We start from the raw sequence: 15,581 nt of genomic DNA on the forward strand, positions 1-15,581 counted from the left end.
GGCAGAAGTAGTAGGGCTGGATCATTACACTCCTGTGACCAATCCTGCATGAGACTGCGGTTAGACCCGCCTTTCTCATTGGCATAAGGACAAATAAATGTGGAAATGAATAAATGTGGAAATAAATAAATGTGGAAATATATTTAAGACATTTATTTCTGTATTTATTTATTTCTGTATTTATTTATTTATTTCATTATTTATTTATTTCTGTATTATTTATACATTTATTTATTTATACTTAAATCAGTTATGGTCCTCCATAATTATGTGCGTACGCCACTTCTTTAGCAAACAGTTGGGATCGATAAAAAACAACTTGACAGGAGAATATGTCTACTTGTGCACATCTCTGACCCATGCGATCGGGAGACAGGAAAGTGGCGATCCAGAAGTGAGGAGGTGAATTGAAGCCAAATCATCGATCCACTTCATCATTCCACATTAAAAGCAACAGCGTTATTTGTGATCGTGCGACATTACTGTTCCATAAGAGCCTTACATTTTAAAAGACATAAAACAGCTTAAAGCAAATTACTGCAAGATAGCATAAAAAACAGTGACAGAACCGAGTGATTTATATATATTTTAAATAATATTCTCTATAGCACTGCACCTGCATCAACAAGTACGACTTCAGTTTCTATATTAAGTGGCTTGCATAAGTATTCAACCCCCTTGGACTATTTTTTACTTTTCTACATTTTGTATAACCACAATTTCATTGTGACTTTATGTATGGACCAACTCAAAATAGTCCATCATTTGGAAGATAGGGGAAATAGTACATGGATTTCAAAATTATTTACAAATAAAAATCGGAAAAGTCACCGAACAGGTCAGGGATACAGTTTTGGAGAGGTCTGAAGCAGGGATAGGTTATAATAAATATCCCAAGCTTTGAACATCTCATGGAGCACCATAAAATCCATCATCAGAAAATGGAAAGAATATGGCACAACCGCAAACCTACCAAGACAAGGCCGTCCACCCAAAGTGACAAGCCAGACAAGGAGAAAATCAATCAGATGAGCTACAAAGAGGCCCATGGTAACTCTGGAGGAGCTGGAAAGATCCACAGGTGAGGTCGGAGAATCTGTCCACAGCACAACCATTAGTCGTGTATGCCACAAATCTGGCCTTTATGGAAGAGTGGAAAGGAGTTAGCTGTTGCTTTGCGTGGCGGAAACCCAACACTGCCCATCGCCCTGAGCATACCATCCCAACAGTGAAACATGGTGGTGGTAGCATCATGCTGTGGGGATGCAGAATGAGGGAATGAGGGAAAGATAGATGGAGCCAAATACAGGGCTGTCCTTGAAGAAAATCTGATGCAGTCTGCAGAAGTCTTAAGACTGGGGCGGAGGTTCATCTTCCAGCAGGACAATGACCCTAAGCATACAGCCAGAGCTACAATGGAATGGTTTAGAATAGATCAAAGCATGTTAATGTCTTAAAATGGCCCAGTCATAGCCCAGACCTAAATCCAAATGAGAATCTATGGCGAGATTTGAAAATTGCTGTTCACAAACAGTCTCGGTCCAATCTGACTTAGCTTCACCTTTTTTGCCAAGAAGAATGGACAAACATTTACATCTCTAGATGTGCAAAGGTGGTAGAGACATACTCCAAAAGACTTGCAGCTGTTATTGCAGCGAAAGGGGTTCTACCAAGTTTTGACTCAGGGGAAAAAAAATGGGAAAAATCCTAAAGGGGGTGAATACTTATGCAACGCACTGTAGTGTGTGTGTGTGTCGCTGCAATGAACATGACAATGCTGGCAAGCCCACAGAGCGCACCGGAAACTACTTTCAAAAAGTGAACTGTGTTCACCGACCATCTTCAATTTTAAAATAATGTCCCATTGTGGAGGTTGGGCGACGACTGATGTGTGACGAAATCCAACACAAGAACTCCCCACTCTGGGTTCACTAGGGGGAGAGCGTGGCCTAGGGTATAGAACGGGTGTTCTGCAACAAGAAGGTTGCCGGTTTGAATCCTTGGCAAGATACTGAACCCCTAAAAATGGCCCCTCATAAATGCTGAGTGCTCTAAAAATGTAAGTCGCTTTGGACAAAGCGTCAGCTAAATGACATGTAATGTAACTAGTCGACAGACGTGTACCATTTACCTTTCTCTAATGATGTATTTGGTGACAAAATGTCACCATTAAAGAACCAGAGCCTGGATATTTGTGTGGTTTGGTGCTGCAGTCTTGTATCAGCGGTTTTATGATCTTCGCACATCTTTGCTGCAGAACCTATTTCAACACGTTCATGTGAAGTGTTGGCAGAACTGAAACCGATAACTGCCTCACAACTTTTCCAACTAATGATCATCCTACAGATGCCTATTTATGTATAACCATCTACAAGGTCTGTCATGTTATAAATGCAACAGGCAGAGGTTTGAGCACACTTTTTAAGAACAGTTGTCATGTTATTTTTATCCAGACATGAAAGCAGATAGAAAACACTTTTGCAAACTAATTGTGTATATAGTGTGTAAAGTACTGAATAATTTGACATTTTCCATCCAAGATTACTTAAATAAAACAGGAGAAAAAAAATCCTCCTCACCAATATACAGTGCCATCACCACACATTACTGGCTAATTAATATTAACTCTGATATGAACATTCCAACTTAGTACATTTGTAATCGTTGTGCATCTGAAGCCATGAAACAAACCAACTTTCATTAAAACATAACTTTACTTCCTTTGGGTTATGTCATAGAAATGTTCTCAAGTACAAGTTCAAAATGCCGACACTCCAATAAAGAATGCAGACGAATGGAAGATTCAGCGGAACTAAAGATGTCCAAGTACTACATCTTTCAAATACAAAACAAAGACAAATGGATACTTGGCTCAAAGACGTTTTGCTTACATTCTTTTTCAACAAATTTTGGGAAGTTTTGCATTGCAGATATAAAGATCAGCCAAAGAATGAATTCCCAAAGGTCTTAGCACACAAACACTAAAATCAAATTTAAAATAAGGCTTTTTGAAAAATAAAAAATTTAATTCAAAGCTGATTTAAAAAAAGGTTAACACATTTCTTATATCCTTGACAAGTGCCCCCCCCCCCCCCCCAAAAAAAATAAAATAAACTGTTTCAGGACAAGTACATTACAAGATCATGAAAATGTGTATAAACAGCAGGGTTTGTAATGTTTAAAAAGGTCCCTTCACACAGTTATTCCAGAATGAAAACTTCTGCAGGGAGCTGGTTGATGCAGAATTGACGGTGGTCAATGCACTCAGATGACAACTTCGATTTCCTACTCCAAGTCCTGGACTTTCACCAATCTCATCTAAATTATGATTATTATCATTTCTCACCACATCAACACTATACTCTATGCGAGTCCAGCTGTACAGATCTGAGGTGACTCTATATGTGCTTCAGGTTCAGAGTCCTTCATGGTCACTCCATGATGTCTGGGTCTGCCTGAGCCATGTAGGCATCAAGTTCAGCATCCAGGTGACCTTTGGTCTTTGACATGTAGGCGTCCAGCTGGTTGTCCAGTTGTTCCCTGGTCACAGCTGAAGGTCCAACCCCTCGGCCCCGTCCCCTTCCGCGACCACCTCTACCAGCAAAACCACCACGTCCACGTAGTGCACCACGGCCTGTAAATACATAAAAAAAATTTAAAAAAAAGTCAACAAATATATAGGCTTGGGGTTTGTCCATTTTATAAGCTCTGAAAAAAACTACTTATTTTTGTATATTTATATAGTAAAATAAAACATTATTAGCCTCTGACCTCTGAGTGTAACTCCTCCTCGAGCTGCTCCTCGTGACAGGGCAACTCCTCCTCCACGCTGGCGGCCTCCTCTACGCATTGCCAGGCGGCCAGCAAAGCCACGGCCTCTCATGGGGACACCTGTAGACACTCTCTTTCCTGGGAAATACAAATCATAAATCATTCTGGGGAAAACCTAGAGCTATGAGAATCAACAGTTTGAGTAAGAGCTTTGTTCATAGGCGAGATGGATAACCTCTCAGGGACAGAGCTCCTCTCATTACGCCTCCTCTCGCTCGTCCTCGGAAGTTTCCCCTTGGCATCCCTCGCAACCCTCCTCTACCTCCAACTGCTCCTCCACGGATCAGAGCCCCGATGGGTCGGCCCAGTCTGGCCTGGATGTTGCCCTTCCCTAGGCGCTGCTTAAGGCTCTGATACAGTTATAACAACATGCAGTCAGACAAACATTTGAGCCAAGATTGAGGAAAGGTAAAAGTCAAAAGGCAGTCAGCCTAAGCCCACATTAAGATCAACAGTGAATGGTCTGCATTTATATGTAGCACTTTACTAATCTTGACCACTCAAAACACTTTACAGTACATTCAAAAATTCATCAAAAAACATGGCCAATCTAACACTACTGCAGTGCCCATTCCAAACCTGCTTGCTTGGAATGGACTGCTTGCTGAGCCAGTGGTAATGTTCAGGCTTTTACTTCGAAAAAGATTCTCGTCATGAGTCAGTGAAGATTTTATTGTCAATATTTTCCATAAAATGAAACTAAAATCAGCTTTATTACTGTTCATGTGAGTGGCTCATACAAGCTTGAATGATTGACTCAACTGCTTGTTGCCTCTTTCAGAGGGTATGTTAAGCATCAATCCCAAGTTTTCAAAATAAAAGCTTGATGTGAAGTATTGGCTTGTTTCCTCCAGGAGCACCACTTCAGGCGTGTTTGCCTCGATGAACCATTAAGATGGTTTCCTGTGGGAGGACCACTAGCTTCACTGTTCACATGGGCGCCCTGGACCTTCAGACTTGAGTCTTCCTAAAATCGGTTGCAGGGTCAGTTACAACCCGGCCCTTTTCTGCAAGTCCTCCCCCATTCTCTCTCCCCATTTACACTTGCCATCCTGTCAAGAAAGGTGAAATGACACCCAAAAATATATCGTTTTAAGTTGGGAGGCCAGCCACAGGGGTGCTGTGCCCCAGCGAAAATGATAATAATGGTGCACACTACTGCATGAAATCACTGCATGATTAGTCCCTTTAATATTATACAGTACACCATTATTTTCCACATATTGCCAGTTATCTACACACAAAATAAACACTAATCATAAGACAATGAAGACTAATTATATGGACCCAAATAACTTGCCCCTGTCTTAGCACTTAGCGTCTTCTAGGACAAACAAGCGGAAGGTCCATGGTACAGACATTTTTCTGCCTGGTTACACAGTATTGTGTAGGTCAGAATCAATAAACAGTTAAAAGATCCGCCAACTCAGCTCTTCTCATTTTCTACCTTACCTGCTTGTGATTCAGAGCAGCTTGAACTGAGGGCCGGTTCTCCATCTGCTGGGCCAGCCGACGATTGCGGGCACTGGCCAAATGCTGTTGTTGCATGGTGGCTCGAATGCTTACCGCAGCGGGCTGCTTGTTCTTCAGCATGTTAGTGAAGCTTTAGAGGTGGGAGGGAAAAAGAGGGAGGACGTAAAAGAAGGGGACAAGGGATATAGAGAGGAGGAGGAAGCAGGGTTCCATATCAAGTAATTTCTCATATTACGGATGGAGCCACACAGACTGGTGGCTCTTTTGTCATGCAAGACTCATGTTCCACTTCTTGGCACTCTCTCTCTCTCTCAATGAAATGACAATCGAGAATTCTTTATACTCCAATTTAGCATATGTTTTCAAATAAGCACAAGAAGACGGGGAATAGAATCTCCAGAGTTGAAGGACAGAAGCAAGAGAAGGTGCCAGAAGAGGTGCACAATTTGTCACTTACAGGCCTCCAGCGGACTGGCTGGGATGTCATCATGCTGCAGCAGCAGAAGCCCTGGACGTGAGGAGTGCTTGGTCACCCAGCCACTTACAGCATGGACCGTGACTTATGGTTAAACCACTGAGAGACTCAGAGCAGGGACCGAGAGGTATGGGAAGCGCTTTGTCACGTCCAAGCTAGGACTGAGTAACCAGTGTCTTATAGACTTAGAGCAGAGAAGAGAAAGACGATGAAAGAACAGGATAAAGATTCGAGTGCTGTACTTGCAATGGTTTGAGAGAAAAGATTGAGAGGCAGAAAAGTAAGGGGTGTCCCAGTTCCCTGGTGTAGCTGAAGCCTTCCTCTCCACTCTGAATGAGTATACTTGATGTATACTGTAGTGTAACATTAACAGGGTGCAGTATTGCCAAGTTATTTGCAGGACAGTGGTCCGGTCTAGCATAGGCTTACCAAGTATGACCACTACCCTCTCCCCATATACATGTGTGCACTGCTCACACAAGATGGTTGACGAGGTGAGGCTCTTTTGATCCAATCATATTTAACTCTGCGGGTAGCTCAACAAGTGTTGGCAATAAAGTTGAGCAGGCAGCGCACACATTGAGGACAGTCAGAATAGCATCCATGTCAGGTCCAGTCCCCAACAGATGCCTTCCGTAGAGAGCCCTAGAACCTTCGCAAGCCAAGGCTGGCCCTTGCATCTGGTGTTTAAATGCGGACGTGGTGCGTGGCATCTCACCGCTCGTTTAGGGACACTTTGGTGGTGCTTTTCAGGACAACTTTTTGAGAGGAGGGTGCACTCATTTTGGTAGACTCCGCTTTCAGGCTCCTGGGAAAAGATAGTACAGAAAATAAAACCGTGTCAACTTGTAGGTCAGAATAGAGTTGACAATACATTAAAGCCGTTTCAGACAAACTCAGGAAGAGGTCTGCAGTTTTGGATCCAGCCTTTCTCAGACCGTTGACTTTCACACATTTCAGATTCTGTGCTCAGACTCGTTCACAACCCAGATATCTCCTGAGATGCAGGTGAGGGGTGGTGCAGCATGTACAGGGAGGACATAGTGTATTAATTCCACAGCAGAGCTCATGTTTTTTGTTCATAACCCATCGGACACAGATGACCCAGTGGTGCCTGTGCTCAAAGATGATTTGGAGAAAAAAAACTAATAATAGAATCACTCAGTAGTGTTTCCAGGCTTTCCGCTTACGTACATTTTGCAGAAACAGCCCACACAAGTTTAATGGGCTCCCAGGTCACTACACAGTATGCTTAAAGAAACATTTTGTATTCTTAATTTCCAAGCGAAATGTTAAATTCTTATATTTGAATGTTGAGGTGGTAATAAACCTCTAAAAAGCAGTGGGTAATCTGCATTGCTGCTCCCGGTTTTTGATCCAGCAATTGTATCTTTACTTTAACCTCTTCAACTCCCCAAGGACGACGACCTCCACACACCCGTCTTCTTTTGGTTTTCCCCGCCTCACTACATAACCAGATTCAGGAGATTTTCCTCTTCTTTTATTTCTTATAAATTTTAAAGAGCTGCCTACAAACACACTGAACAAATTAGTTGATACAGCCGAGATGTCGAAACTGAGGAAATAATGTTGCTTTTAATGTTTTGCTGTATTCTGGGCCTGAAAATGACTTTGGCTATCACAATCAAACTTGTTTCCAATGCGGTCTGTGCCTAACAGACTCGCAACGCACCCTCCCCTTTGTGCAATTACACACAACTCACCATGACTGAGAAGTACGTTAGTCGTTAGAAATACTGTAATGCATGATATCTATAGTTATGAGACCTTTTGGCACCATTAAAAATAGGAAATTATCTAAATACAAGCATCTATTACAGATTATGTTTACAACTGGTTTCCTTTTTTTGTCTCGATGATGACTGGCAGCTACCACAGTCCTGTGGTAGGTTTCCTACATGACTTCCATCTGTAAGAAATGGAAGTCATGTTTACACTAATTCAGATTTTTTATGCCAGTGTTCTAGGGTTAGAAATGGTTATTGTTCTAATACTTTCTGATTTCTACTTTTAACAATACAGCTGCTCAACCTGGAGTCCAAATATATATTTTTGGATGGTGTTTTTTACACAGTTATGCATAATAGTATATGTTTGTGTAATATCAAACTAGTTTAAAAGTCCAATATTGCAAATAAACAAGCATTTTCACTCCACCTGAACAAATTAATAAATTGCTAACTTCTTTAGTGTCCATTTAGAGCTCTCAATAGATATTGTATGGGGGGGGTTGGAGATTGGAGACGCACACTTACTGTCACTCCTCTCCATCCTGGTTAAGATATTCATATATGATATATAAATCTAATTAGATTCAATAAGGAATTTTACAAGATTTAGATTAAGATACTATCAAACCCTGACCCTAAGCTGTAAGCACTACTGATGATGATTAATATGATGAATGGACCATAAATAACCCCCCAAAAAATATCCCATGATATTGTTTATGGAGTGATTTCATTCCCCTCAGTTTGGATACATTTCCAAACTCCTCATACATTTAGTATGTTATCTTGAAAGATTTTATTAAGAAAAGACATTAAGCTGTTCCTACAGACAGCAGATGGATCACCAAGCAAGTAGCACGGTGCTAATCTTAGCATGGTGGCGTATTTACATTGATTATCACTGAGGCTAGGGGTCGGTACGGATAGGCTGCTGGTCACATAGCACACAGACGTACACGTGCAGAAGAGCCTGGACAGATAGCACAGGTGGTTACTACTCATGTGCAATCACATTGCAGATCCTTGGTAGGTTTCATTTAAACCCATCGTCTGGTTCAGGTTCTGCTGAAGATGAGGCCATGTTAGATACGGCTAACAGTATGTCACACAGACGGACGACTCAGTCAGTCAGTCAGGATGACGGTTATCGGGGGCTTTAGGATCACAAGCAGAGATGATGATCCCAACACACCGGCTTAACAGAAATATGAGCTGGTCAGAGGGGCCGCACTAAACTCCACAAGCCAAACGCTCTGCATTTATACAGCACTTTTCTAGTATAGATGGTCAAACCAAGCGGAGGCCAACATCACTGGTACTTATCACTGGGACTTATAAATGTACGCGTTACACAAGAGCAGAACTAAAATTGAAGTATGTTTTACTTACAGTGAATGTTGCGTCGGTCGAAAGAAGAGCCTTTCAGCTGTTGTTAGCTTTAGCAGATGTACAAGCAGCACGGGAGGCGGTGTGGCTTGTCTTGTCTTGTTTTTCTCTGTTTGAACACACTGCGTTTTGTTACCTTCCTAACTGAGCAGACGTAGGCGAAATAACTCTAAATCACTAGAGACAGACTTCACCGACGCATGCCCCTAAAATGGTGCCGACCGTCTGCCCTGGAGATCCTGTGGAAGAAAATGGAGAGGCTTTTATCACTCCAGCGTCTGTGACGTAGCTTCCTGGCTGGCTGCTTGTAATGCTTTAGAAAATGGCTGCTGCGGCTGTTGGGGACGCTTCCCCTGGTAAAGATGTGGTCGCTGAGGGGCTGCTCGACCTCCTTAAGCCCGCTGTTCAGCAGCTCGACCTTCATGTTCACTCAGTCAGGTAAATACTCAATTGATTATTTGTTATTGTTTTTCCCGCACAACTCTTCCCCTTCGCGCTAGCTTATTGCCTTGTGTGACTGTCTCGTGACTGGTGCTAGTTCTGTTCTACAGTTGACATGGAGCTGATTACTGTTAAGACAGAATGTCTTATATGTTACATATATTGTGTGTGTTTATGTTACTGATGCAACCAGAGACGTGCAGAAAACGTGCACTTCTCATAATTATTTATTTAATTTCTTTTTTTAATTTGAATGTTTTAATATCCTCACGCAAGTGTTTAATACTCAACAGTTCAAACAGAGACAGGGGTATTATTTAGTATCAACCGATGCATCACAAGAGCAGGCAACAACAAAGGAAACTATGCCACAATGTGCATGCTTTCTATGCATTAGTTTATATATTTTGAATAACACACACACAATAACTGTTGAAAAGGGCTTAATTCCAGTGCACCTACAATTTCCTCCTTTCATTTGAGGGAGGGCTGTCTGTTTCATGTATTGATAAAGATCTGTCAGCATTCAACAAGAAAAGTAGAATGAATCGTTTTTAGATGAGGAGCCTTGATCAAAATTATGCAGTTACTGTTTAAGGACACTAGAGGCAAGAAGATAGTTTTTTCTGGTACTGGTCAATTTGAAGATTTTGGTGTATTTTGCTTCCATCATGCCTTTTTTCACTTTAATGGAAAGTAAACATTCAAAAGTACTGATGATTCGGCATTTTTAAGTGCTGTCCAAATTCAAAGGGGAGATTCCAACTGTAGAAAGCTAAGGGGTAGGGAGAACGGGTGAAATGGGATTACACGTCCTCTTCGCGATGCATCTAAGAATGGAGAAATGTCCACTGTGCTGGGAGGGAACGAGAGAACAAAATAATCTGGGAGTCTGGTTTGACGAAAAGTACGTTTTGAGAAGCACAACACCAAGCTTGAGCAATCCTGTTTTTATCACCTAAAAATATTTCTAAAATATGATCCATGCTAACTTTTAAAAACACAGAGACCATTTAACATGCTTTTGTCTCATCACATTTGAATTATTTTAACAGCCGTTTTACCTGTCTGAGCCACAAACTCGATTGACCTACTCCAGATTGTACAGAACTCAGCTGCCGGGCTTTCAACCAGAACTAAGAAAACATTATCACACCAGTCCGGTTTCAGCGTCTTTACACTAGCTCCCTATATGTTTTAGAATAGATTTTACTGATCACCTTTAAGGCCCTTCATTGCCTAGCTCCCTGCTACATTGCTGACCTTTTAAGAAGCATAAACACCAGTGCGCGCGTGAGATCCTCGGCTGGAGGTCTCTTGTCGGTTCCAGCGGCCTGGCTAAAAACTAAGGTGGACACAGCATTTGCAGTCTGGGCCCAGAGGCTCTGGAACAACCTGCCTGAGTGGATCAGGTCAGCTGACTCAGTAAACTCTTTTTTTGGGTCTCTTCTTAAAACATACTTTTATCAGTGAGCCTTTCCCTGAGTCTTGACTTTCTTTATAGGGTTATGGTTTTGTATTTATATAGCGCTTTTCTAGTCTTGATGACCATTCAAAGCGCTTTACAGTACAGTTTTACATTCACCCATTCACACACACATTCATACAGTGCGTCTACTCGCAGCACTTTGTTATTCTATGGGGGGGGCTCATTCGGGGTTCAGCATCTTGCCCAAGGACACTTCGGCATGCAGATGGGTCAGACTGGGGATCGAACCGCAGACCTTCAGGTACGAGGACGACCACTCTACCCGTCAGCCACAGCCACATATCTGTCTTCTAGGGCTGCTCGATTATAGAAAATATCATAATCACGATTATTTTGGACAATATCAAAATCACGATTATTTATACGATTATTTATATGTGCCCTTATTCTGAAGTCTATGCTTTATTTTGTAATCACTTCCGGTTCCGGTAAACACCGATGACGGCTGCGTGTCTTATTCATCTGTGAAACCAGGATATCGGTGACCGGTTATTCAAACCCTTAATGATGGCAACCCTAACGCCGGGTTCAGACCGGACGCGGAAGCGACGCCAAAGCGAGGCGTAAGCGCAGCGCCAATCCTCTGGCTCCCATCCACTCCCATGTTAAACCGCAGCGCTGAACACACCGGAGGCTGAAGCGTAGCGTTGTGCCGCGGCGGCCTAGCGCCGTGAAGCGATCGTTTCGGCGTCGAGTCTATTTTTTCCGCTTGACGCGAGCGTATCGCGACAGGAAACACACTGAAAAACGATTTTAAACGATATTGACGACATATTTTATAAGATATAAAAGATCAAATATGCATCCCATACTTTGTATTCACCCTCTGTTGTCCTGGAGTTTTAATTTTACCACTTTTACCGACCACATTATTAAATGTCCCCCTCTGCCCATGCACTACAGCCACACAAGCAGTGATACAGATAAAAAGAGAGAGAGAGGGGGGGGCTACGTATTCTCTCCGTATTCTCTTGAGTGGAGAATACGTAATTTACCCCCGACCCACGATTTTTTACGGAGCAAACAGCGAAGTTCTTCAACATGGATGACATTAAATTAATAATTGAAGTGGAGAAGTACAGTGAGTTGTATGATCCTCGGAACATGTTGTATAAAGACAACACTAAAAAGGACACATGTTGGGACGCTGTTGCAGTTAATTTTGGAGCAACAAGTAAGTATATGCTTGAAAAAAAATATGAAATTCCATTTTTACAGCAGGCTGATAACAGCGGCGCTTCGGCGTCGCTACCGCGCCCGGTGTGAACCGCCAAGCGCCGGCGCTTTAGGGATTAGCTTTTCCACTCGCGCTGTTTTTTTCACCGCCGATCACCATACACACAACTTGCCCCCTTAACTTTACTGTTGCTTGAAAGTGAGAGCCAGTCAGCTGGGTAGCTGAATGCTTTGGGGGAAGGACTGAATGGCGCAAGCGCGTCTCTTTCGAAAAAATGCCAAATAATCGTTTCAACTCGATTATAGTAGTTTGGAGATCGTTTGACCTCATAATCGTAATCACGATTAAATTTCGATTAATTGAGCAGACCTATTGTCTTCTTATTTATTTTTATTGAGCATTTTACCTGGCAGTGTTATTTTTTACACTAATTTGTTTTACATGCTTTCTTCTAAACCTGATGTTTTATGACCTGTCTGTTTAAACTTGCTGCCTTTGTAAAGCTCTCTCTGTGACATATGTTTTGAAAAGTGCTCTATAAATAAAGATTATTATAATTATAGTGATGCTGTTGATGTTGCACTGTTGTAACATCTACAACAGTGTTGTTAATGATTTCATGGATACTGCCTGTTTTTAAATGAACCAGCACTGTTGTATCATCTGTTTCCTCTTAGACTAATTTTTTTTTTTTTTTATCCTTTTCAGAGAAAGCCAAGTAGAATTAAGAGAACATATAGACAACCTAGCCACAGGTAATTAACTGTAAAATGTAAAATCATTTTTCTTCATTTGTCTATGTTTTAAGCATAACATGAACCTTTTAAAATATATATTTATTAAGAATATTCAATCATATGCCAAAGTATATTACAACGTTTGCTTTGCTAATGGATTGGTTTTGTGTGTTTTGTAATCTACATTATTTTCAGAGTTATGCAGGATAAATGAACATCAGAAGGTTGCACTTGACCTGGATCCTTATGTCAAAAAGCTGCTGAATGCAAGACGTAGAGTAGTACTAGTAAACAACATACTACAGAATGCTCAGGTCAGTGTGGGGTTTCTTTTCTTTGCACTATCAATATTTTAACAATGGATATGTTTAATACCCACAAATAACTCTCCAGTTCCTCTAGTTATATAGTACAGACAGATGCAGTTTAAGACTAGCTGGTGAACATGGAGGAAAATGCAGCATCAGCTAAAGAGCCAGACATTTATTGAGAATTCGAACCGTTCTTAATATCACTCAGTTAGGAACCGAAGTAAGACATTTAAACAACCCCAGGCCACACTGAAAATCACAGTCTGAAACCCGTAGCTCTACACCAGGGGTGTTTTACACTTTATAGACTTGTAAGCTACTCTATATTCTTACAAGATCTCCCATGGGATTCAGTCATAGGTCTTCTCCAAGTTAAAAAATACATGTAAACTGGTAAAATTTTGGAGAACTGGTTATTTGGTTTATCCAGAGCCTGTCTTTCCCACATGCACAATGCAGCGAAAATTCGCTTTCAGTACAGCAACAAATCCTTAGCACTATCCAGGTAAGAGATGGAGCAGCAGGCAGAGGCAGGAAGTGACCTATTAAGTCTGCTGCGTAGATCACATGATTTTGTGTACAGCACCCTGACACCGTCATCAGCTCCTATAGCCACAAACTCTCTTGACATCTTCATTGATGTCTTCTACCTGTGTGACACCACTTTTCACCGGGAGATATTTGTTTTTTAAATGTTTGCATCTGTTGTGTGTTAAAAGCGGCATCAACTCCCCCACACACTTCCTTGTGGTTAATCCAACGGAGGACCTCTTGCTGTGTTCTCACATGGACTTTTGCTGTATTTCTACGAACTTTATATAACGAGGCCAGGTGGATAAAGTCTTGAGAAACTGCGGACCGTCTCAGTCGGACATTTTCGTTCACACATGCACCTCCTCTGGAGAAAATACGGAGGAACTGTGGAATTCAGTGCATGTCTGAAATTAGATTTAATATCACCTGACTTTATCACCCCTAATACCATTATACAGCGAGAACTATTATCACCAGCACAATTACCAACCACACAAGTTTAAAACATGTGACAGAAAGGAAACAGGAAAACAAAATATATAAATAGCAACATTACCTAAATATTCTGTCCCCAGGAACGACTGAGGCGCCTCAACCACAATGTGGCCAAAGAGACCGCCCGAAGAAAGACCATGCTGGAGGCTTCAGGAGTTTTCACGTCCCGCTCCCCCAGTAAACCCTGACTCTTCTCCTGCCTTTCACAGGAATACTGTGTCTTGAACAGGAGGGACATGTCAGTACAGTAAACTGTAACATGAAGAGGACAAGTCTTACTTTGATATTTATTTAGCTGTTTTTCTAATCACATGCTGATGTTCTGCAGTGGTTTGTCTGATGTCATCAGTATAAATCCAGGCTACTATCTGCTTTATATTAGGTAAATGGATTATTGTCAAATTCTCTGACAAAATGCCTGCTTTTACAGTATCTGAAATTCATACATTTTCTATTGCAAACATGTTGCCATTAAAAAAACGTGGCCATCGACATTTATTTGAGTTTCTGTCTTGATAAAGTGTATGGGTATCACTGAACTCTCTCTTTGTGTTCCAAATTGTGTTTATAGGTGCCTCTGGGTTTTCTATGAAGCTCTGCTGACATAAATGTGTTGTAGCAAATCACACAACCTAAAGCATAATGTAATGAAATTGTTTTTATAGTAGATGATGAAAATGAAACTTTCTTTGTAGGCTGTCTCCATGATTATGCAATATAGTAGATGTGACCATTGTTTTATATGCATTGTCTCATTAAGTATACAATTATGTCACATGTACATTTTTTGTTAATCAACTGCTTTGGAAAGTGCTCATTTGTTAAAATGCCAATCAAAACAAAGGAAAGATTTAAATGTGTATTGCACCCCACAAAATAAAGGTCACAAGGACAAAATGTTGATCTTTGATGAGACATTTATCCTGGTTTTGGTGCTTTATTATCAACAGAGTGAGGACAGCCTACATAGTCCTTTTACCTGCTGCAGTTTTTCATAATGGACTAAGTTTTTACACACATTGATTTGATGAATTTGTGGCCACTGCTACATAATACACAAAATAGATTTTCATCTCCACTAAGGACGCTATGTTTTTTTTTCATCGTTTCTGTGTTTGCTTGTTTCTTGTCAGGATTATGCTAAAACTACTTGACGGATTACCATGAAAATTGCCGGAAAGATTTTGTTTTAGGTTAGGAAAGAACATTTCAATTTTTGTGAAAAAAAAGGAGCACATCCAAGAATTATCGTCAACATGGTGACTTAAGTGTTTTACAATATAATCTTTATTAAGAATATATTATTAATTCATGGATATTGATGAAAAAAGTAAATCAAGCATGATTAAGGGGCTTAAGAGTATCTGAGAGTGTTGATGTATTGACTTATTCTATCAGTGCAGCTCAAAACAGCATTTGGAGAAATATAAACAACCATTTATCCATTAGTATAAGATGAGGATATTTTACTAGGCTGTTGT

The 15,581-nt window shown here is 41.0% G+C and overlaps 2 protein-coding genes across 2 annotated transcripts; one reads left to right on the forward strand and one right to left on the reverse strand.

Moving 5' to 3' along the window:
* Positions 1-2,695: 2,695 nt before the first annotated feature.
* On the reverse strand, positions 2,696-9,164 carry chtopa (chromatin target of PRMT1a). The gene is made up of 6 exons (XM_062410526.1): positions 8,920-9,164; positions 6,498-6,587; positions 5,284-5,434; positions 4,007-4,181; positions 3,772-3,909; positions 2,696-3,634 (listed from the first exon to the last, which is right to left on the reverse strand). Exons 2-6 carry the CDS (start codon positions 6,560-6,562, stop codon positions 3,432-3,434), a joined length of 732 nt encoding a protein of 243 aa, XP_062266510.1. The 5' UTR covers positions 6,563-6,587; positions 8,920-9,164; the 3' UTR covers positions 2,696-3,431.
* Positions 9,165-9,195: 31 nt separating this feature from the next.
* snapin (SNAP associated protein) lies at positions 9,196-15,021 on the forward strand. Its single transcript, XM_062410527.1, has 4 exons — positions 9,196-9,354; positions 12,732-12,778; positions 12,956-13,074; positions 14,181-15,021. Exons 1-4 carry the CDS (start codon positions 9,239-9,241, stop codon positions 14,286-14,288), a joined length of 390 nt encoding a protein of 129 aa, XP_062266511.1. The 5' UTR covers positions 9,196-9,238; the 3' UTR covers positions 14,289-15,021.
* Positions 15,022-15,581: the final 560 nt, after the last annotated feature.

The sequence above is a fragment of the Platichthys flesus genome, chromosome 17 (genome assembly GCF_949316205.1).
Source record: "Platichthys flesus chromosome 17, fPlaFle2.1, whole genome shotgun sequence".
NCBI classification, from domain to species: Eukaryota; Metazoa; Chordata; class Actinopteri; order Pleuronectiformes; family Pleuronectidae; genus Platichthys; species Platichthys flesus.